At 47.1% G+C, this 21,864-nt stretch overlaps 2 protein-coding genes across 2 annotated transcripts; one reads left to right on the forward strand and one right to left on the reverse strand.

The window, feature by feature from the left end:
• Positions 1 to 624: 624 nt before the first annotated feature.
• Positions 625 to 14,499, reverse strand: fmnl1a (formin-like 1a; the record flags this gene model as incomplete). Its single annotated transcript, XM_084448302.1, has 25 exons — positions 625 to 1,060; positions 1,318 to 1,426; positions 1,530 to 1,628; positions 1,713 to 1,814; positions 1,954 to 2,117; positions 2,332 to 2,461; positions 2,604 to 2,684; positions 2,822 to 2,890; positions 3,038 to 3,272; positions 3,621 to 3,823; positions 3,966 to 4,090; positions 4,188 to 4,779; positions 4,891 to 4,992; positions 5,083 to 5,229; positions 5,838 to 5,948; positions 6,422 to 6,496; positions 7,444 to 7,537; positions 7,732 to 7,808; positions 8,327 to 8,438; positions 8,865 to 9,011; positions 9,373 to 9,456; positions 9,897 to 9,970; positions 10,170 to 10,256; positions 10,967 to 11,050; positions 14,323 to 14,499. The coding sequence occupies 25 exons, from the start codon at positions 14,497 to 14,499 to the stop codon at positions 996 to 998; spliced, it is 3,345 nt and encodes a 1,114-aa protein (XP_084304428.1). The 3' UTR covers positions 625 to 995.
• Positions 14,500 to 16,086: 1,587 nt separating this feature from the next.
• Positions 16,087 to 21,748, forward strand: mlx (MAX dimerization protein MLX). Its single transcript, XM_084449209.1, has 8 exons — positions 16,087 to 16,130; positions 16,782 to 16,818; positions 17,029 to 17,118; positions 17,357 to 17,466; positions 17,655 to 17,757; positions 17,975 to 18,074; positions 19,456 to 19,657; positions 20,194 to 21,748. The coding sequence occupies exons 1-8, from the start codon at positions 16,092 to 16,094 to the stop codon at positions 20,248 to 20,250; spliced, it is 738 nt and encodes a 245-aa protein (XP_084305335.1). The 5' UTR covers positions 16,087 to 16,091; the 3' UTR covers positions 20,251 to 21,748.
• The last annotated feature ends 116 nt before the right edge of the window (positions 21,749 to 21,864 follow it).

The raw sequence follows: 21,864 nt of genomic DNA on the forward strand, positions 1-21,864 counted from the left end.
GGCCTACTGATACTTGAGACTCAAATTTATCAGTGTGGATGCTATGATATTCTGTGAGAAATGTGTTTTTTTTTCTTGTGAGAAGACTGGCGGTTCAACCTGCCCCGTTTTGTACATACTTGCTGTGGTTGTGAGTCTAATAAAGTGCAGCTCTCTTGTACAGTCGTTGCGTCCGAGTCCTGCTTCATCTCCCAGAGTGCTCGAGTGCTACAGTAACTGATCTCATTGGCGCGGAAGAGTGCAGACTCCGTTTTGTTCGCTGAGCACAACGACGTGAGCACTGAGCACCTGCACCTCTGTGCATGTGACAAATAAAACCACCTTGACCATTGAACTGTGTAGATGACTTGCTAGGGGGTACCAAAATAACATAGTTGTAGACTAGAGAAAATTAGAAGGCTTTATTTCAACCTTTTTAATCTACAGTATTTTGTCAAAAATGTACCTTTAGAAAATTAATTATACAAAACAGTACAAAGTAAAACATTTGGAAGCATTGAAAGAAATGTTATGTAAAACAGTAGATAAAAAGCATTCACTTAGATATGAACCTGTCATGCCAAGAGCTCCATTTTAAAATATGAACTGAAAAGTACAATGTGATGTATGTACATGATTTGAGGTGTGTCACAGAGCAGGTGTGATCCAGGTGTGTTGTGTCACAGAGCAGGTGTGATCCAGGTGTGTTGTGTCACAGAGCAGATGTGATCCAGGTGTGTTGTGTCACAGAGCAGGTGTGATCCAGGTGTTTTGTGTCACAGAGCAGCTGTGATTCAGGTGTGTTGTCACAGAGCAGGTGTGATCCAGGTGTGTTGTGTCACAGAGCAGGTGTGTTCCAGGTGTGTTGTGTCACAGAGCAGGTGTGATCCAGGTGTGTTGTGTCACAGAGCAGGTGTGTTCCAGGTGTGTTGTGTCACAGAGCAGGTGTGATCCAGGTGTGTTGTGTCACAGAGCAGGTGTGTTCCAGGTGTGTTGTGTCACAGAGCAGGTGTGATTCAGGAGTCTTGCCGTTGCGTTTGTCTCCGTCCGTCTGTCCGTCTGTAGGGCTTGGTCCTCAGGTCTGCAGTAGGACAGACACACAGAGCCCGAGAATTTGTTCTTAATTGACTTACCTGGTTAAATAAAGGTTAAATCAAATAAATAAATAAAAAACTGGCCCCCACCCCAGCTCCTCCCCCAGCCCCCGGATCCAACTCCGCCCCCAGCCCTGGCCCCCGGCTCCAGCTCCGCTCCCAGCCCCGCCCCCAGCCCTGGCCCCCGGCTCTGGCCCCCAAACCTCTGGAGGAGTCCCCTGTCGTCCCCTCATGGCTACTCTACCTGTGATGATGTCCTCCAGGGCTCCGTCCGTCCCCTCGCGCACCTGCGGCTTCACCTGCTTCTTCTTCAACTCCGCTAGGAAGTCCATCTTCGGCATCATGGGAGACTGCTGGGGGGTCGAAGGTCACAGGCAGGTATAAGAGGGGTTTGGGATGGGATGAGGGAGGGTGGTGAGGGTGTGAGGAGGTGAAGGTCCACCCTTGCCTCCTTACCTTCTGGGTCCCAGCCTTGCTAGGGGAGGGGGACTGCGCTTTCTCCTCACTGCGCTGACTCAGCGCCTTCTTCCTGTCCTCGTTCTCCTTCTCTGCTTGCTGTGATACACGTATAGAACCGGTTAGTAAAGATGCATACGGCCAAAAAGAGACGCTAGATCTGCTTTAAAGACGTGGCGTCACCTTGTAGGCCTTCATGAAGCGGACAAACAAAGGGAAGAACATGGCCGGCTGAGTGGTCTTGGGGTTCTCTCCGAAATACTCCACCACAGAGCCATACGCCTCCTAGTGGCGGCCGAGGGAACGACAGGACAGCCGGGAGGAAACAGGGATACAGGTGTGACACAACCGTGATGGACTATGTGAGATCTTGTTTGGAATGAGGTAGCGTATTATAAGATAGGAGTCAAAACTGGGTTCTGACCTGAGCTGCCTTGCTGTCTGTGAGCAACGCGTCCAACAGCTCACTGTTGGTTTTGAGGAAGTCCTTCAGAACGGCGTTGTCACCCTGCATAGCGAACTCCTTCCTGGTCATCTCCATCCCTCTCTCCAGGGCGCGGATGTCCTGAAGGACACTGTCCAGAGACACTGGTACACACACACACACACGCCCACACACCCACGCACACACACACACACACACACACACACACATTATATAACTAGTCTCACTTAATCTTCCATGTAGGGCATGTGATGCAAGTACAGTACCTACATGTGTTTGTCAGTGTAAATGTGTGCATGTAAGCATGTCTAAGACGATGACGTTTTCTGAATGTGAATGTAGGCTACGCTACAGTACCTAGGCCAGCCTTGTCCACATAGAGCAGCTCGGTGTGGAAGGAGTTGAGCTCAGGGTATTTCTCTTGGACGATGTTGTTGATGAAGTGTAGCAGTGTTTGGGAGCGGTCCGTGGACTTGGTCTCCAAAAGCTGAGGACAAAGAGAGAGAGAGACAGAGAGAGAGAGAGAGAGAGAGAGAGAGAGAGAGAGAGAGAGACGTAGAGAGGGACAGTGGAGTCAGTCTCAGGAAGAGTGTTACCTGCTGTAGAATTGAAGAGGAGGAAGTCCTTACCAGGTCCAGGCTCTGTAGGCGAAAGCCGTAGGCTGCTCCTTTCTTACTGCTGTTCATGTAGTTTCCAAAGGCGAGGATGATCTGGAGGCGACAACATTAGATGGCTTTACATCACACACACACACACACACACACACACACACACACACACACACACACACACACACAGTTCTAACATCGCTGCAAGTCTGCTGTCCTGAGGAGAAACCTTCACTAACCTCTAATATTTTCTTCAACTTGGTCGAGGACTTGATGGACATCGATGCAGAGATGAGGGCGTTCAGTTGCTGTGGGTGAAAAGACATCCTTTTAGTGAAGCGACCAGACTGCTGTTCAGCACAGATTTAATCTGGGTGTAGATTTAGTTTTTTCCTCTCCATTTCGAGAGGTTGGAGAGGTCTGAACAGCGAACCACGACTGAGAGACAGACTGACCGGCTGCAAGTGTCTGACGGTCTCGGGGAAGTTGCCCATGAATGTGAGGGTGCTGATTCGCTGGCCGAGGCGGGGGATGCTGCCAAAGCCAATCATGAAGCGGTCCTCCTCCGAGAGCTCATCCAGGGGGCGGCCCTCCTTCTCGTAGTTCTGAAGCAGCTTGAGCTCGTAGTCCGACGGCACGAAGCGCTCCAACAGCTCCAGGAAGTCCAGCGCCAGAGCCTGCTGGTCGTACCTGGAGAGAGAGAGAAAGAGAGAGAGAGAGAGAGAGAGAGAGAGAGAGAGACGGAAGGGGGGAAGGAAGGAAGGAGAGAGAAGGAGAAAAACAGAGAGAGAGAGAGAGAGAGACGGAAGGGGGGAAGGAAGGAAGGAAGGAGAGAGAAGGAGAAAAACAGAGAGAGAGAGAAATTGCAGTGAGTAGAGGTTCAAAACTGAAGATGAATCCATGTTGTTATAGCAGTAGTAGTCGGAGCTGGGCGGAGGAGGAGGGCGGCCCAGGAGCTGGGCGGAGGAGGAGGAGGGCGGCCCAGGAGCTGGGCGGAGGAGGAGGAGGGCGGCCCAGGAGCTGGGCGGAGGTGCGTACCTCTCTATGGCGCTGCAGATGTCCTGGGGGCGGAGGCCTCCCTTGCGCAGGGTGATGGCCAGGTTCTTGGCCTTGTTCGCGTCCAGCAGGGACACCTTGCTGGTAGTCTGCTTGGACACCTTCATCTTGAGAGTGGACAGGGCCGGAGGAGGGCCCTGGGCCTTGGTCTTAAACGTCTCCTCAAAGGCCTCCATGTTCAGCTCCTGAACACAGGGAGAGTTGGCGGCTCAGGCGGGATGGAGACCAGGGAGGGAGAGAGACAGGAGTATGGAAGAGAGCAGACGGAGTCCTAGTGAGGAGAGAGAGTTACTGTAGGGGGGAGAGAAAGAGGGATGGAAGTCTTACCCCTAACACCAGCTCATCATCCAGTTCATTGAAGACGGTCCCCGACACCTGGTTGGGCTTCAGGGCCTGCCAGTTCAACAGAGGCATCCGGAACTTGGTCTGGATGGGCTTCCTGCTCTTACCTGCTACAAGATAGAGACATCGAACTAGTCAGTCCACTATCTATTCAAGCAGCAGAGCCGTTAGCTGAGCTGGCGGATGGAGTGTAGACGATGAGCTCACCTGCAGGGGCAGCGGCTGATTGGCCGGCCCCAGGTGGGGGAGGAGGCGCAAACCCAGGTGGTGGAGGAGGAGGTGGGGGGCCTCCTCCGGGAGGAGGCGGAGCAGGGGGAGGCGGGGCCCCACAAGCGCCAGAGAGGGGAGGGGGAGGTGGAGGTGGGGGGGGCGGTGGCGGTGGAGCAGGTCCACCAGGCCCTGAACCAACGGGGAGTGGAGGAGGAGGAGGGGGAGGAGGAGGAGGAGGGGGAGGGGCGGACGAGGAGGAGGAGGGAGCGGAATCTGGAACGTCTTGGCCCGAGAGGCCGGGCTGGGGCTCGGAGGTCGAGGAAGGGGCAGGGGTTGGGTTTGGGGCAGGGGTTGGGGCGGGGAGGTACTCCACCACAGTGAGGGGCACCACCTGCAGGTCCAGAGCCCCGGAGGGGGTGCGCCCCAGACGGATCAGACCCTTGTCCTGCAGCTCCTGGACCTTCTGCTCCAGCTCCGAGGACGACTGGGCCAGGCAGTCTCTGTCTCTCTCCCGCTCCCTGTCTATCTCCCTCTCTCTCTCCCTCTGCTGCAGACCGCTGACCTGAGCACAGGAGTCCCTCAGGCTCTCCTACACACACACACACACACACACACACAGTATTACCACATCCATTATCACAAACGCTCATCTCGTTTGACGTGCAGCACCTCCAGAGGTTTGCCCGGTTCCGGGGGTCACCTTGAGGATCTCCGTCTCCTTGGTGGCCTGCATGAGCTGCGTCTCCAGCGCGGCCATCCTCTCCACGGCCTCGTCCTCCACCTCCTGGAGCCTGGCGCTGAGCTGCAACGCAAGGCCACGCTCCGAGTTAAGGGCCCGCTACGCGTACAGCGCCGGTGGTCTCTCTCTGGGGCCGGGTCGCGGGTCTCTCACCTGCATGTTCTGCTCCTGAAGGTCGTCCACGTGGTCCAGAACGCCCCGGTTCTCCGCGTCCTCCAGTAGAGCCCCCACGTCAAATATGTTGTCCAGGTAGGCCTGGATCTGGACATGCAGCTTGTCACTCTCCGTCAGCTTCAGGGTCTGACACACACACACACACACGCGCGCGCACACACACACACACACACACACACACACACACACACACACACACACACACACACACACACCAATGCCAGGTTGAGTTGTTTAGGACAATTTAGATTCAGATTCTTTATTCGTGACGTGTGATGTACGTGTTAGGGCTGGGTTTAAAAAATCGATTAATCGATTCTGAATCAAATGATTCAGAATCGATTCATCGATTTTTTATTTAATGAATGGATGAATACATGAAGGAATGAATAGTTCATTAATTCATGCAATGATTCATTCATTCATTCATTTTTGGAAATCAGTATCGATACCCAGCCCTAGTATTGATGTGTTGCATAACTTGGCAGTCATGTAATTAAGGTTACAGCTAAAAAAAATACAGGTTTTAGGAACACTAACCGAATCGATATTGAATCGAATCGAATTGAATCGTGCTAATCGATTCTGAACCTTGTGAATCGGAATCGAATCGATTCTTGAAATTCGAATCGATACCCAGCCCTAGTACGTGTGCAGTAACGGTGAAATGCTGCTGCCGGATTTATAGAGATTAGATTCCATTTCCATGACCAGGGAGGAAAGAGAGAACTCACCTCCAGGTACCGGTCCAGCCCGTGATGGGTGAACTCATACTGCAGGTGGACCCGGAAGTTCATGTTCTCCACTGAATGGACCACAATGTTGATAAACTGCATGCAGGCCACCTGGAGAGAGACACAATCAGATTGGGCCTTACTCTCTTGGCCAGCTGATAGAGAGAGACCAGCTGATAGAGAGAGAGAGAGTGACCAGCTGATAGAAAGAGAGAGAGAAAGACCAGCTGATAGAGAGAGACCAGCTGATAGAGAGAGAGAGAGTGACCAGCTGATAGAGAGAGAGAGAGAGACCAGCTGATAGAGAGAGAAACCAGCTGATAGAGAGAGAGAGAAACCAGCTGATAGAGAGAGAGACCAGCTGATAGAGAAAGAGAGAGAGACCAGCTGATAGAGACTAGCTGATAGTAAGTAAAAAAACTTTATTTATATAGCGCCTTTCACAGCACGAATGCACAAAGCGTTCACAATACAAATAACACATAACTCCCCAAAGTCTCTCTAGAGAGAGAGAGAGAGAGAGAGAGAGAGAGAGAGAGAGAGAGAGAGAGAGAGAGAGACAAGACACTGCAATGTCCACTAACCATGAAGTCAATGTTGGAGTCATCGTTGGTGAAGTACTCCATCAGCTTCTCAAAGCGGTTCTTTTCTCCGCTCACCTGAAGGAGAGTGATACAGGCTGATCTCTGTCATGCACTTCCAGTGAGTGTCCACAAGGGGGTGTAAACAAAACAGCCATTTTCTCCTTCACATTATTCAATTACAGGACCTGGGGGGGGTCTTTAATCCGCCACACAGTGACACACACATTACATAGAGTGAGCGGCAACACGGCACACACACACACACACATGGAACTTTTGGGGGCCCCCGGTGGAAATTGCATTTAACCCATCCCAAGCCGTCCTCCTCCAGGGGCAGCCAGGAGCAGTGGGCAGCCATCGTTCATGGCACCCGGGAACCAAGTCCAAGTGCTCAGTCCAGGTCCTGGTCAGGGACCGGACTGAAGAGCATCTGCTCTTCTGCATGTTTTTCATATTGGGTTCTTTAGGGAGGAAACCCTTGTGAACACGGGGAGAACATGCAAACTCCTCACAGAAAGGCCCGGAGACCTTCTTGCCGTGAGGTGACGGGCTTCAGTGCCGTGAGCTGAGAGCTGGGATCGAACCGGGGACCCCCCTGCTCTACCTCCCGAGCTAGTCCCACCTCTTATGAACCAGATCAAGATCAAGGGTCCTTTTATTCCTCCCATGTGATGTTCCGTGTTCAGTCACAGTGAAATGTTGCTGCCGGCTCCAAGATTATTCTACAGATAAACTTGTGTCCCATTGCATACAGTCCCATCCACAGCATAGGAATATTCTGAGTCTGCTTGCACTTTGATCTACATAAACGTAGAGCTAATATCACATTTTTCAAGAGCCGTCTGACTGTGTCCGTGCGTTAGAGTTCAGAATGAGGGCCCTACTCAGCTCTGTGACTAGAGGAGGGGTGGGTAGTTAGTCATGAGTTGAGTCAGTAAGCAGCGTGGGCCTCGTGAGGAACGTACGGGGGTTGGATGAGTGTGTGTAGGTTGGCATGGTAACGCATGGTAAAGTCCCCTCACCTCTTTGAAGTTGTCAAAAGCAGAGAGGATGATGTCATGGCCGCCTCTGACAAGACAGACTGCTGCCAACAACTCCAGGACCAGGGCTTTGGTCCTGTAGGGAAGAGGGAGTTAGAGATCACACACACACATGCACACACACACACACACACACAGACACAGACACAGACACAGACACAGACACAGACACACACACACACACACACACACAGACACACACACACACACGCACACACACACACACACACACACACACACACACACACTGATGGGCAGCGTTGCTCCTACCTGGGGTTGCTGTTGTTGAGGCTGAGGGTGATCTGGTTGACACAGCGTGGGTGTGTCATCACCAGGTTAAAGCCAGACTGCAGAGAAACCCAGAGAACACGGCATCATTCTGTCATGTTCTGGATCCTCAGACACTAGGGGTGTTCATAGTTAATCAACTATAGATTAATTGCCGATAAGAATTTACTCAAGTAAGATTTGGTTACTCAATTAATTGCTTGTTAATGGAACAGAACGTTTTTTTTGGGGAACAAACGTTATCAACGGGAGTTGCGTGGAATGTAATCATGATCTAAGGTCTGACTGCACATGAGGGCGCCCCGCCATGTAGTGAAGGCTAATTGGGATGCCGGGAAATTTCAACGACACAAGGGAAGAAGACACAAATATGAAGCGAGCAAAGCGCAGTCCAGCGCGGGACGTTCTTATGAATTAATTGACTATCGTTTGTTAAGGTTAACAGTTATCGATTAATGAAATTCCTTGAAATTTGCAAACCTATCAGACACCCGGTCTTGGGAATAGTGAGTGGGTCTAGCGGTGTACTACGTACGGGGGGGGAGCCGGTCGTGTGGATGTGTGGGACTAGAATTACCTGGTAGTTCATGATCGCTCTCAAACACATGATGCACACATGCACGTCGTCCCTTTGGCTGGCCAGGCGAGAGGTCTTCTGGGTCCTTCTGGTGATGGCCAGCGTGGTTAGTCTGGAGGTCAGGACAGAAAAGACGGGAGAAGAGAAAGAGAGAAAGGGCAACGAGGGAGGTGGAATATCACATCAACATGTGATAAAGCGATGGCTCTGGAAAGTGAGCTTCTTGTCTTTGAAATTGAGAGTTTAACATGTTTTGAAAGATTTTTCAAGGTGCCCACCCACAGTCCATTGTACGACCAAAACGGTGGTAAAGCAATTATCAGACTTTCTCAAAAGTCAACGTTTTGATCTGAACCGTTGTATATGATCATAAGTAACCTTAAAACAGGGCTAAACATGATTTTTTCCTTTACTACTCCTTTAAGAGCTCTGCAGTGCCTTTCCCCATGATAAGTGGCCTAATTATCACCTAGGGCGACCCCCTCAGGTAAAGTGTATGATGTGCTGGGATGTGCACTATGGCTCAGAGATCCCTTACCTCACGGTCAGGGCGCGTGCAGCCCTGGTCATGCCGTGCGTAGGGGAGCTAGCGGAGCTCTTATTGGGCAGGTCCTCCAGAGACCTCTCGGCGGTCTTCCCTCTCTCGGACAGCGTCCCTCCGTTCTCCATGGCCTCCGTGTCGAACCTGCGGACGCGTACGTACAAATAACGAACACAGTCGTGGATGATCACACGGTCACGGATGATCATACTGTGCACTGGTCTCGATAAGTACTACAACTACAACGATCCTCCCTCTTAAGCACCTATTGTATTTTAGATTGCTATTCTTGCACTTTGCCCTCAGCACTAGATTATGCTCTTAGTCACTTGTTTTAGAAAGAAGATGCACTTGTGAGTTCTGGGAAGTAGTAGTATATTGGCTTTTCCTACGTTAAATGCAATTATTGTAATTCTCTTTGGATAAAAGTGTCTGCTAAATGACTGTAATGTAGTGGAATGTCTCGGGAGTTGTTGGAGAACGGGAACAGCAGATGGATACTCACAAGGCATCGCTCTGGGCGTAGGACAGGTACTCCACCAGAACATCCAGGCCCTTGTTCTCCTCATTAAGGAAGTCCTGGGCCCATCTACAAGGAGAGAGACAGTTAGACGTGAACGTCTCTCTTTCTATGTCCAACTCTGGAGAGAGGAGCCACCGGAGGAACCCAGCCAGCTGAAATGGAGCAGTATCGTTTCTGTACGGGTGGGGGGCTCACCCAATGTGATTGGTTCTCAGGGAGGGGGGGCTCACCCAATGTGATTGGTTCTCAGGGAGGGGGGGGGCTCACCCAATGTGATTGGTTCTCAGGGAGGGGGGGCTCACCCAATGTGATTGGTTCTCAGGGAGATCGCTCACCCAATGTGATTGGTTCTCAGGGAGGGGGGGCTCACCCAATGTGATTGGTTCTCAGGGAGATCGCTCACCCAATGTGATTGGTTCTCAGGGAGATCGCTCACCCAATGTGATTGGTTCTCAGGGAGGGGGGGCTCACCCAATGTGATTGGTTCTGAGGGAGGGGGGGCTCACCCAATGTGATTGGTTCTGAGGGAGATCTCCAGCTCTCTCAGGACCTGGGTGGACTCCTGGACTCTCTTCTTGAACTGAGACAGGAGGAGATGCAGCGCAACATAAGAACGATAGAAACGGACTATTCCCCCACTCGTATTCCACTGTGTGAAAATCAAAGTGAGACTGTTGACGCTGACATGGAAGATGAATGGGAGAGAATGGGAGATGAATGGGAGATGAATGGGAGATGAATGGGAGATGAATGGGAGAGAGTGAAGGGAGTGAACCCACCCTGCGGGCGACGCCCCCCTGGTCCTGATAGAAGCCCTTGAGCTTGGTCAGGTAGGTAGAGGGAGGGTTCTTCACCTGGAAGCGCTCCTGGATGCACGGGACAGAGGAGGTGAGAGGGGTGCAGGGAGGGGAGGATAGAGATAAGATGGAGGAGAGAATTTGTGTGACGAACATAAACTGCACATATCGCAATTTGAGCATGCCACAACAACAGGAAGTCAGCAGCGAGGTTGTCACATCACTGCATGACCTTTCTTCACTTTGGCCTAGTATTCCGTCATCCTCTCTCTAAATCACTACTGTGAAAGTACACAGTTTATCTGAGATGTGTGACTATAAATCAGAGCTGTTTTGGTGCAGCTACTGTACTGTAGGTGTATCTACGAGTGTGTGGAGCAGCCTCAACTCCTGTATACAGCTCCTGACAGACAGACAGACAGGCAGGCAGACAGACAGACAGACAGACAGGCAGACAGGCAGACAGACAGACAGACAGACAGACAGACAGACGGGCAGACAGACAGACAGACGGGCAGACAGACAGACGGGCAGACAGACAGACGGGCAGACAGACAGACAGACAGACAGACAGACAGACAGACAGACAGACAGACAGACAGATAGACAGGCAGGCAGACAGACAGACGGGCAGACGGGCAGACAGACAGACAGACAGACAGACAGACAGACAGACAGACAGACAGACAGACAGGCAGGCAGGCAGGCAGACAGACGGGCAGACAGACAGACAGACAGACAGACAGACAGACAGACAGACAGATAGACGGGCTTCTTACCTGATCGCAGACCAGCTCCCACTTCTTCTCATTGTCATACTGACTCAACAGCGTCATCTTGTCTGGAGGCAGGTTCATGTAGCTCTGGAAGGGATGAGAGATGTAGAATCAACATTAAATGGTTCTGAATTGAAAGCAGTCTGTTGTCCATTAGTACGTGACTTATAACATATACAGTACTGTGCAAAGGTCTTAGGCCACCACCAAAGGAAATTATGTTTAAAGCCATTTATCTGGACAGTAAGTGTTTATTTGCTTGTAAAAACACTATATAAAACATTACTACAAAAGTAATACAAATATCTTAAGAATAAACAACAACAGTAACTGTCCCTGGTGTAGGTTGGCAGTCTGAAGAGAATCTGAGGCACACAAAAAAATTATTGAATCATGGTCATGGACCAAAATATGTATTTCTTGTTTTTAAAAGTTGGTATTTTTCGTGGCCTCCCTGAGAACACAAAATTCTCTTTGGTACACTGCTGTGTCATTTTAGTAGTCCTGTGGTAAATGCGTTCCAAGCATATTATTCTTATTATATTATTCTTATTAATATTAATATTATTATTCATGTATTCATTTTTATTGACTGTAATGTGTTATATGTGTTATATGTGTTTTTACGAGCAAATTAACATTTGCTGTCCAGATAAATAGCTTTAAATAATTTTCTTAGGGGTCCTAAGACGTTTGGCCAGTACTGTACATGTAGATTGCATTAGCCTATACAGTAAAGCAGGCCCAGTGCCCCTCAGCTGCTCTGGAGTCTCTCTGATCTGACCAGACAGTCGTACACTTCTCTTTCCTGAGTGTGCGATGATCACAAATGTGTTTTTAAACTGAAAATGAATGTGGTGAATGTGTTCACCCAGGGTGCAGCGGAACCCTGCTTCCTCCAGCCCAGACCACAACACCTTCTCTCTGTTTACACTACTTGTATTGGTGGTAATGAGTGGATACCATGTTTTGCTCATGCAGTACTCCCAACACCAAATTATGTCATTATCATCAAACCGTATAGATCTGATTGTTTTGATTGATTTATTCCCATATATACAGTACACATATACATGAGACAAATCCCCATAAGACATGTCTATCAGCAAAACCATTTAACATATAAACACTTTTTTTCATAGGCTATATTTAACAATTAGATGCGTCATCAGCAGTCACTAAACAAACAAAACACATTTTATTGTCCCCTGTTGAGGATCAATTAAACAAGATCAGAAACTCCCTTTTAAAGAGTAATTCAACCTGTGTTCATCCTGTAGTAAGAACGCTTCAGCGTGAGCAACAAACATTTTTTCAAATATAAATGAGAAAATACAGAGCACCTATATTATAGAGTACCTCAGATAACTATAATTTACAATTGAGATTTGAGTCAATTCTCTGCATTAAGCACTTTTTCTAATAGCATACTATCACATAATAGAGGCTATCAGTAGGATTAACCTTTTTAATAAAAAGTGTTTTGGTGGGGTCTTGTTTCTACCAAAAAAGGGTGTGGTTTGACATACAAAATGGTCTCCAGCAGTTTGTGGCTTCCTCTTCACACGTTGAGAAAACCCTGATGTTGACAGTGTGTGCTCTGCCGGGGACAAACTGTACGGTTACGCCCCAGGGCGGGGGAAGGAGTGCTACCATGGTGGTTTTCACTGAGCAAGGCAACTGAAATGTTCTGTGTTCTTCTATTCTACAAGCTTACTCATTATGAGCATCAGTGAGTGAATGCGCTTCAACACCTAGCAGGTGTGAATCTCAACTGAGACACTATTCAGAAAACGAGGAAGTCCGTTTTTCGGTTTCAACATTCATGGCTGACTGTTAGTCTGGGGACAGGCGCTCTGCTCAAAAATAGAGTTCGACTAGCTCTTAATATCCACTTTATCAACATCAACAATCATATCCACTTTATCAACGATTTCTCTCTCCTCACACATTTGCGTGCACATACACACACACACACACACACAAGGCATGATGGTGCCAGTTTAAATTTCAGATGGGTTAGTTATTTCCCTTTGGTGAAAGGGGAAGTGAGGTCATTATTTTATAGCAGACTGATACAGTCTATTGCACAGGAAGTGTAATAGAGGCTGCAGCATATGAGGCCTCAGAAACAGTTTGTCGTACAGTTATTACCCCGTGGTTACCTACGTTACACGGAGTACCCCGTGGTTACCTACGTTACACTTATTACCCCGTGGTTACCTACGTTACACTTATTACCCCGTGGTTACCTATACGTTACCCTTATTACCCCATGGTTACCTATACGTTACACTTATTTCCGTGGTTACCTATACGTTACACTTATTACGCCGTGGTTACCTATACGTTACACTTATTACCGTGGTTACCTATACGTTACACTTATTACCCCGTGGTTACCTACGTTACACTTATTACCCCGTGGTTACCTATACGTTACACTTATTACCGTGGTTACCTATATGTTACACTTATTACCCCGTGGTTACCTATACGTTACACTTATTACCCCGTGGTTACCTATACGTTACACTTATTACCCTGTGGTTACCTATACGTTACACTTATTACCGTGGTTACCTATACGTTACACTTATTACCCTGTGGTTACCTATACGTTACACTTATTACCGTGGTTACACTTCAGCATTCACAGAGATCCCACATTTTATAACATCCAGGGTATAAAAGCTGAAAGGTGTTGGAGTCTATTAGTGATTGTGTCTCCTATCAGTGAGCTTTGACACATGTTTTAATTGTAGGCTACAGCCCACACTAGAACAGGTAGTCTACAGCCCACACTAGAACAGGTAGTCTACAGCCCACACTAGAACAGGTACTCTACAGCCCACACTAGAACAGGTAGTCTACAGCCCACACTAGAACAGGTACTCTACAGCCCACACTAGAACAGGTAGTCTACAGCCCACACTAGAACAGGTACTCTACAGCCCACACTAGAACAGGTAGTCTACAGCCAACACTAGAACAGGTAGTGGCCAAGGAGGCCATAACTTGGAAAAGGATGCATCCCTCCTGTAGCCTACCTTCCATACTCTATCTCACCGTATAGTATTCTCAATTGTGAGAGATCACTGAGAAATACATTTCATGTGACATGTTGAAATAGCGGTGAAACATCTGTTTTCCTGTCACTTGAACTCGTGTAAGTGTTGCTCAATCTCATGCAAGCATTTGTTACAGTGTGCTTCCTCTTACAGGGTGTCCTCTGAGTTCATTATCTCTCACAAAAGATCACAACTAAGACCATGATACTGATGATTTAAACAGGAATTGAAAGCGTCTGATGTTAGTGTTGTTCTGTGTGTTATTCCTGTCCGGTCAATTTCACTCACCAGCACCACGTTGAAGCGTTGGTCCAGCTCCTCTTCTGGGGGCATGGGGAGCTTGGGGGGCGCGGGCTGCTTGTTCTGCAGGGCTGGGGTGGGGGCGCTCAGGCCGGCCCCGGCCCCCACAGAGTTCCTGGCCTCTCGGCCCTCTGCCTGCTCCGTGACCCCGGCCACATTCCCCATCACCAGCCTCCACAGGTAATCCAGTTGGACCCGACACAGGAAACAAACTCCACTGAGAAAAAAATCAACTCCAAAAGAGCCTGCAGCCGCGGTGTCTCAACACCTGCGCACACTGAAAAAGACGGTTAATTCCAAAATAGACCAAAGAAAACAGCAAGTCGGTGGGAAACCAAATCCAAGTCCATCAGACCTTACTGAAACTGTGTGGGTCTTGAGGTGAGCGTGTCTGAAGAGAGAACATCTCCTCTCCTATCCTGCTCCACTCACCAGTTCTCACCAGGTGCTGCTGAAGAAAAGAATCTGAGAAATAGAACCTAAAGATGATCTCCCCGTTTCAGGAAACAGCTCTTTGCAATTTGTCGCTTCAAGAGTTCTTAGGTTGATATCGGTGCTGGGGTGTGAGAGGAAAGAGAGGGGGTTTTATGCCCGAGCACAAAAAGCAGAACAGTAACTTCCTGTGTGAGGTTGAAACACACCAGACCCGGGTGGAAGGTTGCAAAGGGAGATGGCGAGAGGATAGACTGAGTTAAGAACTGGTTGGGATGTGGAGCACGATGGACAAGAGATGATAGCCTAATGGTAGTCAGGTGAGAAAAAAGGTAATGCGATTACACCATAATCTATGAAAAGAAAGTGAGGACAAAACAGTCTTTCACAAACATGTGAGTGCAGCCAAAAATGTGATACAAAAATATTAGATGACATAAAAACAGTGTTTCTGTAGCTATGCTGCCTTCATCAGGGTTAGTCTGACCGGGTTCACAAAATTGACTGCAGTTAAATAGACAGGTGCACTTGTGAAAACAATCAGTCTATCCTGACCAATCACAGGACAGGTGCAGGATGAACAACAGGTAGGTTCATTTGAGAGACCACACTAATAAGGCACATGGGAAACTCAAATTATACAGTATCAAAATAGATTTCTATGTCAGTACTAAATATTTACAGGTCTAATAAAAATCTCACATTAGATGTCACAATACATCACATAGACATCACATTAATTACAGGTATTTTTTTTTTTTTACAAAACTAGAGAAATCTTCGAAAAGGTACAGAAAGCCCATATATCAATCATACATACACATTCCCGATGGGGATGACTTTATGGGACTATACCCCAAACCTCCACATGTTCATCCTTTCACTCCAACCTTTACCCCTTGCCTTATAGGTCAGATCCTGTCCCAACCCTTATTCTAACACAAATTAATGTTATGGAAGCTGCTGCTAGTTGTTGTGAGCTCATGAGCTAACTGACTATCCCGCTTTTATTGTGCTGGATTAGCATTGGAAGCATTGGAACTGATGTGTCCAAGTGACAAGACCTATCTTAATTTATCAGACATTATTTCATGTCATTTCAATTCACAGCTATTCCAGTGGCATGACTAGCTTCCATGATCCATCCTACCAGTCCTGAACAGAAACAAGCCAGTCACGCACATAAGCCAGGCTGGGCCTGGCTTGGTTTCACCCTAACCAACACAACAAAGACTGTCTCGGCAAATACATGTGGCTATTACACTTTGCTCCAACAGAGGGCGTAGTTTCTCCTTAGGAACTTCAGCACTTCTAGTTATCTCAAGATGACGGATCCTACGTCGCCCGATGATCACTGGAACAAAGTAAGTAGCATAGCTATCTATCTAAAGTCATTCTGGGGCCATAAAGCGAATGATTTGAACATGAAACATGGTGTCAACAGTGAGATGTTGACAGTTGTAAACGAACTGCAAGCTCCCGTGTAGATCAGCTGACTTTATGATGACTGATGGCTACCGAGCTAATCCAGCTAGCTAACGAGGTTAGCCCAGCCTTACAGCCTAGACGAGCTAGCTAGGGAGCAACTGCGTTAGGCTAGCACCTAGCTAGCTGGGCTTGTTTATGCTCTTATTATGTTATTGTTGACACACACGTATTAGACACATAGTCTTTCTCCATCATATCCTCCAGCAATTTCCCTGATCAACAGACATGTCCGCTGGGCGAGGTGTCCTAGGTCGGACAGGTTAGACTAGCTAACCTAAAGTTAGTGATTTGTTTAGACAGATGTGAGAGAGGGAAGCAGATCAGATCTGCCCCCGCCCATCTGGGAGCCCTCGACCAGAGCAACTCTCAGTGGGTTCACTGCTCTCCGTTTGGGAGAATATAGACAACCTGTTCATCACAACCGCTCATCTTGTCTCCCTTTTTATCCTTTCTCATCTCCCTTTTTATCCTTTCTCATCTTTACAACTCTGGGTGCAACATTACCGTTCCTGCCGATGGCTGACCAGACTGACGGGGCTTTCAGTGACAACGGGTTTGACCACAGTGAGTATCTTTGACAACGGTTCTCCCAACACGTAAAGATAGTATCTATTCTATAGTCTTGTATGCACGTCTGAAACTATCTATTCTATAGTCTTGTATGCACTATCTCTAACACTATCATTTTAGATAACTGTCGTTTGTGTTGCTAGTGAACTTTAACTAATCTAAGGCAAAAAAAAAAAAAAAAGTTTTATCAAATGCTATTTTTAGGTTTCTTTGCTGAGAATGCAAGGAAAGGTACTGTGGTCTCCAGAGCAAACAGCATCGGCTCGACCAGTGCCTCATCAGTACCGAATACAGGTAACCTATCATGATAACATATTGAGCAATTCTAAGTCTCTTTTTTTTGATTTGCAAGCTATAGAAATATCTAATTATTTGTGCCTGATAAGATGTAGCCTACGACATATTAAGACTAAATCAATATGACTGTTTGGCGTTGTCCTCCTATCTCATTGTCTCCGACTTGGTCGGACTTAACTCCTATCTTTCCCTTTTTCTCTGTCACTCTCTCTCTCTCTCTCTCTCCTTTCTCCAGACGATGAAGATAGTGACTACAGACATGAGACCACATATAAAGAGTCGTATAAGGACCGGCGGAGACAGGCGCACACACAGGCTGAGCAGAAGCGCAGGGATGCCATCAAGGTCAAAGGGGTCGGGGGAGGAAAGGAGCCGGAGAGAGAGGGGTCGGGGGAGGGAAGGAGCCGGAGAGAGAGGGGTCGGGGGGGTCGGGGGAGGGAAGGAGCCGGAGAAAGAGGGCGGATTGGGAAGAGATTTTTTTTTTTTTTTAATTCCCAGTGGTAATATCTGCCATGTTGATGTTTTCACTACAGAAAGGGTACGATGATCTGCAGTCTATAGTGCCCACCTGCCAGCAGCAGACTGATTTTGCCATGGGAACACAGAAGATCAGCAAGGCCACCGTACTTCAGAAAAGTAAGAGAACCTACAACTCACTGATCCCTCTGGAAAACACCGTCCTGTTGGTGTTCCTCACCTGCTCTCCGGTGTGATCGTACGGTCCACCGGATGCACGCTTTGACTGCTAACGTCCCGTGGACATGAGCCACTTGGACAGGGACACACCCGGCAGCCGTAGCGCTTTTTTTGGCCTGGAAATAAATCCCTGACTGTGTGTCTGTGTTTTCCGTAGCCATTGACTACATCCAGTTTTTGCACAAGGAGAAGAAGAAGCAAGAGGAGGAAGTGTCCATGCTGAGGAAGGAAGTAATGGCCCTGAAGATCATGAAAACGTAAGGCAGGACACTTTTCTTAATACGGTCATAAAGAAATGCATTTGTCCTACATAGCTGCAGGGTGAAGCCAGTCACAGTCGTACAGTATGTCCTACACTCGATTAATAATGTATTACTTATTACACCAAGACCTCCAGGGTAATATTTCATTACACCATTCAGTTAATCGGTGGGCCTGTCTGGTGTTGAGTCTGCCCCCCTGCTCTCATGCCAGTGAGTGTCCCAGGAGGGTAGATGGCCCAGGCTGTATCAGGTCAAGCCTGCCAGTCCAGATAGACCAGTACTTATCACACTGGGCCAGGCCAGGCCCACACTCTGCAGCAAGAGAGATAAGCCATGGGTAGACTGAAAACAGCCCGGCAATGATTTAGGCTTTACCCTGCTCTGAACCAGCGTGAGACCGTCAGCGTGAGACCGTCAGCTTGCACCGGAGAGGCCATTCAATGGCGTTCTCACATCTGTAGACGAGTGTCTAAATGGACAGACCTGCTAGTTAAGTGGCTCTCTTCGCTCTTTCTTTTCTGGCCCCCGGGTGGAACTCTTTTTTTGCTTCCCTCTGGAATATGTAGGGGTGGGACCTATACCCTCCCATTGCTCTCTGTAAAGCGCATTGTGTTGCCTCTGTGTATGAAATGCACTATACAAATAAAGTTTGATTTGATTTGATTCTGAAGAGACATGGCACTCTCATGTCCCCTCGTTAAAGGCATTCATTTGATAACCTGTGTCTTCAATATAAAGATTACAAGGCCATAGTTTATAGTTAGGGTTGCAAATTTCAAGGAATATCATATTGATAACTGTTAACCTTAATAGTCGATTAATTGATAAGAACGTCCCACACTGGACTGCGCTTTGCTCGCTTCATTTTCGTGTCGTTGAAATTTCCCGGCATCCCAATTAGCCTTCACTACATGGCGCCACGCCCTCATGTGCAGTCAGACCCTAAATCATGATTACATTTCACGCAACTCCCGTAGATAACGTTCCTCCCCCCAAAAAAGTTCCATTCCATTATCATGAATTGAATGATTTCTCAAGTTGTCTGATGAAGACCTAAGGGTCGAAACGTTGCAATATTCTCAATAAAGTGAACCGGGAGATATCAGTGTGCGGATCTCTCCTCTCTTCTCACGTATATACTCTAAGATCCAGCACCTACACTACTAAGGTTGGATGTACACACAGCTCTTTTGCCTTTTTGTCCATTCCATTATAAAGCAATTAATTGAGTAACCAAATCTTACGAGTAAATTCTTATCGGCAATTAATCCATAGTCGATTAACTGTTAATATCCCTAATTATAGTACATTTGTGTGATTGTAATATGACAGAATGATATGCTGGGTGTTGTAAGGTGCTCCTGGTGTGTTGCAGGAACTATGAGCACATTGTGAAGGCCCACCAGAACAACCCCCAGCAGGGTGAGGAGCAGGTGTCGGACCAGATCAAGTTCAGCATCTTCCAGAGCATCATGGACTCGCTGTTCCAGTCCTTCAGCAGCTCCGTGTCGGTGGCCAGCTTCCAGGAGCTCTCTGCCTGCATCTTCAGCTGGATTGAGGAGCACTGCAAACCCCAGGTAAGAGACCTCACCCTCACAGATGGGTCCAGGAAGATATATATATATATATGGCCGATATATATATATGGCCGGGGACTATGGATGAAAATGTGCCTTTTGGTTAACTCTGGTGTATTGTTTATTAATATGCACTGTCCCTTTTCAAATAAACTAAACTGAAACTGATTCTCACTCGGGGCAGACAACAAACCAGTTGTGTTTTTTTGGCCGGATACAGACTAGTTTTTCAACAGTATTTTTTTCCACCTAGGCACCAGAATCAGTATTAATAACTGCTTTTGCCAAGTCAAGTAATCTGAATATAATAGTGTGTTATTTGTGCTGATGTTGACCCGTGTCCCTCTCCAGACGCTGAGGGAGTGAATATAATAGTGTTATTTGTGCTGATGTTGACCGTGTCCCTCTCCAGACGCTGAGGGAGTGAATATAATAGTGTTATTTGTGCTGATGTTGACCCGTGTCCCTCTCCAGACGCTGAGGGAGTGAATATAATAGTGTTATTTGTGCTGATGTTGACCCGTGTCCCTCTCCAGACGCTGAGGGAGTTCGTGGTGGGAGTTCTCCGGCAGATCAATGGACAGCTGTACTGAAGCTGACTCAGTGGAACTAGGGATGCACCCATCACAGTGGGATCAGCCCAGAATTTCACCATGGGTGCATCCCTAAGCAGAACCAGGACCAGGCTGTAGTCAGAAACAGTGCCTGCTCTGGCCCCTCGTCGGGGGGAAGAAACATGCAGCAGCAGCCTAAACTCTCCCTCTAAGCCTTTCTGCAGTATTCACATGCTTAATCCAATGCCAACTCAATTTAAGCAGGGATCCACAGCACCTGTCCTATCAAGTTCAGCCCGGTGTTCAGTCTATATTTGACTATTCAGTTTGAATGGGTCTGTTGACTACTTATCTAATGCGTGTGGGGTTCTCCCACAAGGCAAATATGAATTGTTTGTGATAAAGCAATTGGCTTTCTAATATGAATATATAGAAATTATATTCAGTTGAAATGTCTAATTGCTGTGATGAATACTTTTATCAGAAGCAGAACTGTTGAAGTGTGAACATGCGTCAGTTGAAGAGTTGTTTTGTGCCGTCATTTTCATTCTTAGTGTTTTTTCCAAGTCTTTGTTGCATTTTATTGTTCAAAGAAACAAGAATATTTGAACGACCATGTGCTATTGTTTGAGTTGTGCAGAGGATGACACATACTGCTATTTGAAAGATGTACCTTTGTGCTTTCAGAGGAAGGTAGGATAATGAGCAGAATATAAATGACCCTTATTTATTAAAATCATGGGTTTGTTAAAAGTAACTACTCCCATTATTTTAGTCTTGTTCCTTATATGTGACCAAGGGTTGATCCTTCAGGCAGCAATAAAACAGAGGAACTAGGAGAGAAACTACTGGAATAAGTCATCTGCCTGAAGTTGACGACTAAACTACATGTTAATACTCGAGAGAATTAGTGGTTCAGTCAGCTCTATCTTCAGGTCTTGTATAGATAGTGATACCAGAGCTCTGATTAGTTACTCTTGTAAATCACTATCACCAGGTTATAGCTGCCCAATCATTTAATTGACATTACTTCATGTCTAGGCGAGGAAGATGGTACATGATATATGGTAGAATTCGGGCAAGCTGATTGAAAAGCATTTGTAGACGTTTGTGACAAATGTGGTTGCTGTTATCCATGTTGTGATTTTACATAATCAAAACATTGTCATACTTGAGAACATTAACCTCATTTAATCATACAAAGATACAGTATAATAATCTGATTAAGTCTATCATCTATATAGTTGTATCTTTTATCAATGGGATCTGAGAACCAAAAAGAAACATCAAATAATGTAAAAGATGAATTGATGAATGAAAAAATAATAATAATTTGATAATTTGGTGCTCAGGAGAACTTACCAAACCGTATAGGGCCGTTTTGGCCTAAATTACATCTGTGAATGTTTAATTTGTTTTTTCACCTGTCTTTAAAAAGGGATAATTTTGTACAAGTCTGTGAGGTGACAAGCTTCTTTGTTGCTTGTATGAATAAATCAGGTCTACTGTTACAATGTTTAATGCTGATATGGACAAGATGGAGTTATTTTTGTATGAATATGGTTTTTAATTACAAAATAAACAATGTTCAGAGTATAAACATCTGTACAAAGTCTAATGAAAAATTATTTCATAAAGACTAATAAACGTGAT

This window comes from Borostomias antarcticus (assembly GCF_949987555.1).
Source record: "Borostomias antarcticus genome assembly, chromosome: 14".
In the NCBI taxonomy this organism is placed as follows: domain Eukaryota; kingdom Metazoa; phylum Chordata; class Actinopteri; order Stomiiformes; family Stomiidae; genus Borostomias; species Borostomias antarcticus.

Bases quoted from the DNA above. Each gene is read 5' to 3' on its own strand.
- mlx (XM_084449209.1), top strand. From the start codon at position 16,092: ATGACGGATCCTACGTCGCCCGATGATCACTGGAACAAA. The intron at 16,819-17,028 runs GTGAGTATCTTT...TGCTATTTTTAG, and splicing joins TGACAACGGGTTTGACCACA to GTTTCTTTGCTGAGAATGCA. The intron at 17,467-17,654 runs GTCAAAGGGGTC...TTTTCACTACAG, and splicing joins AGCGCAGGGATGCCATCAAG to AAAGGGTACGATGATCTGCA.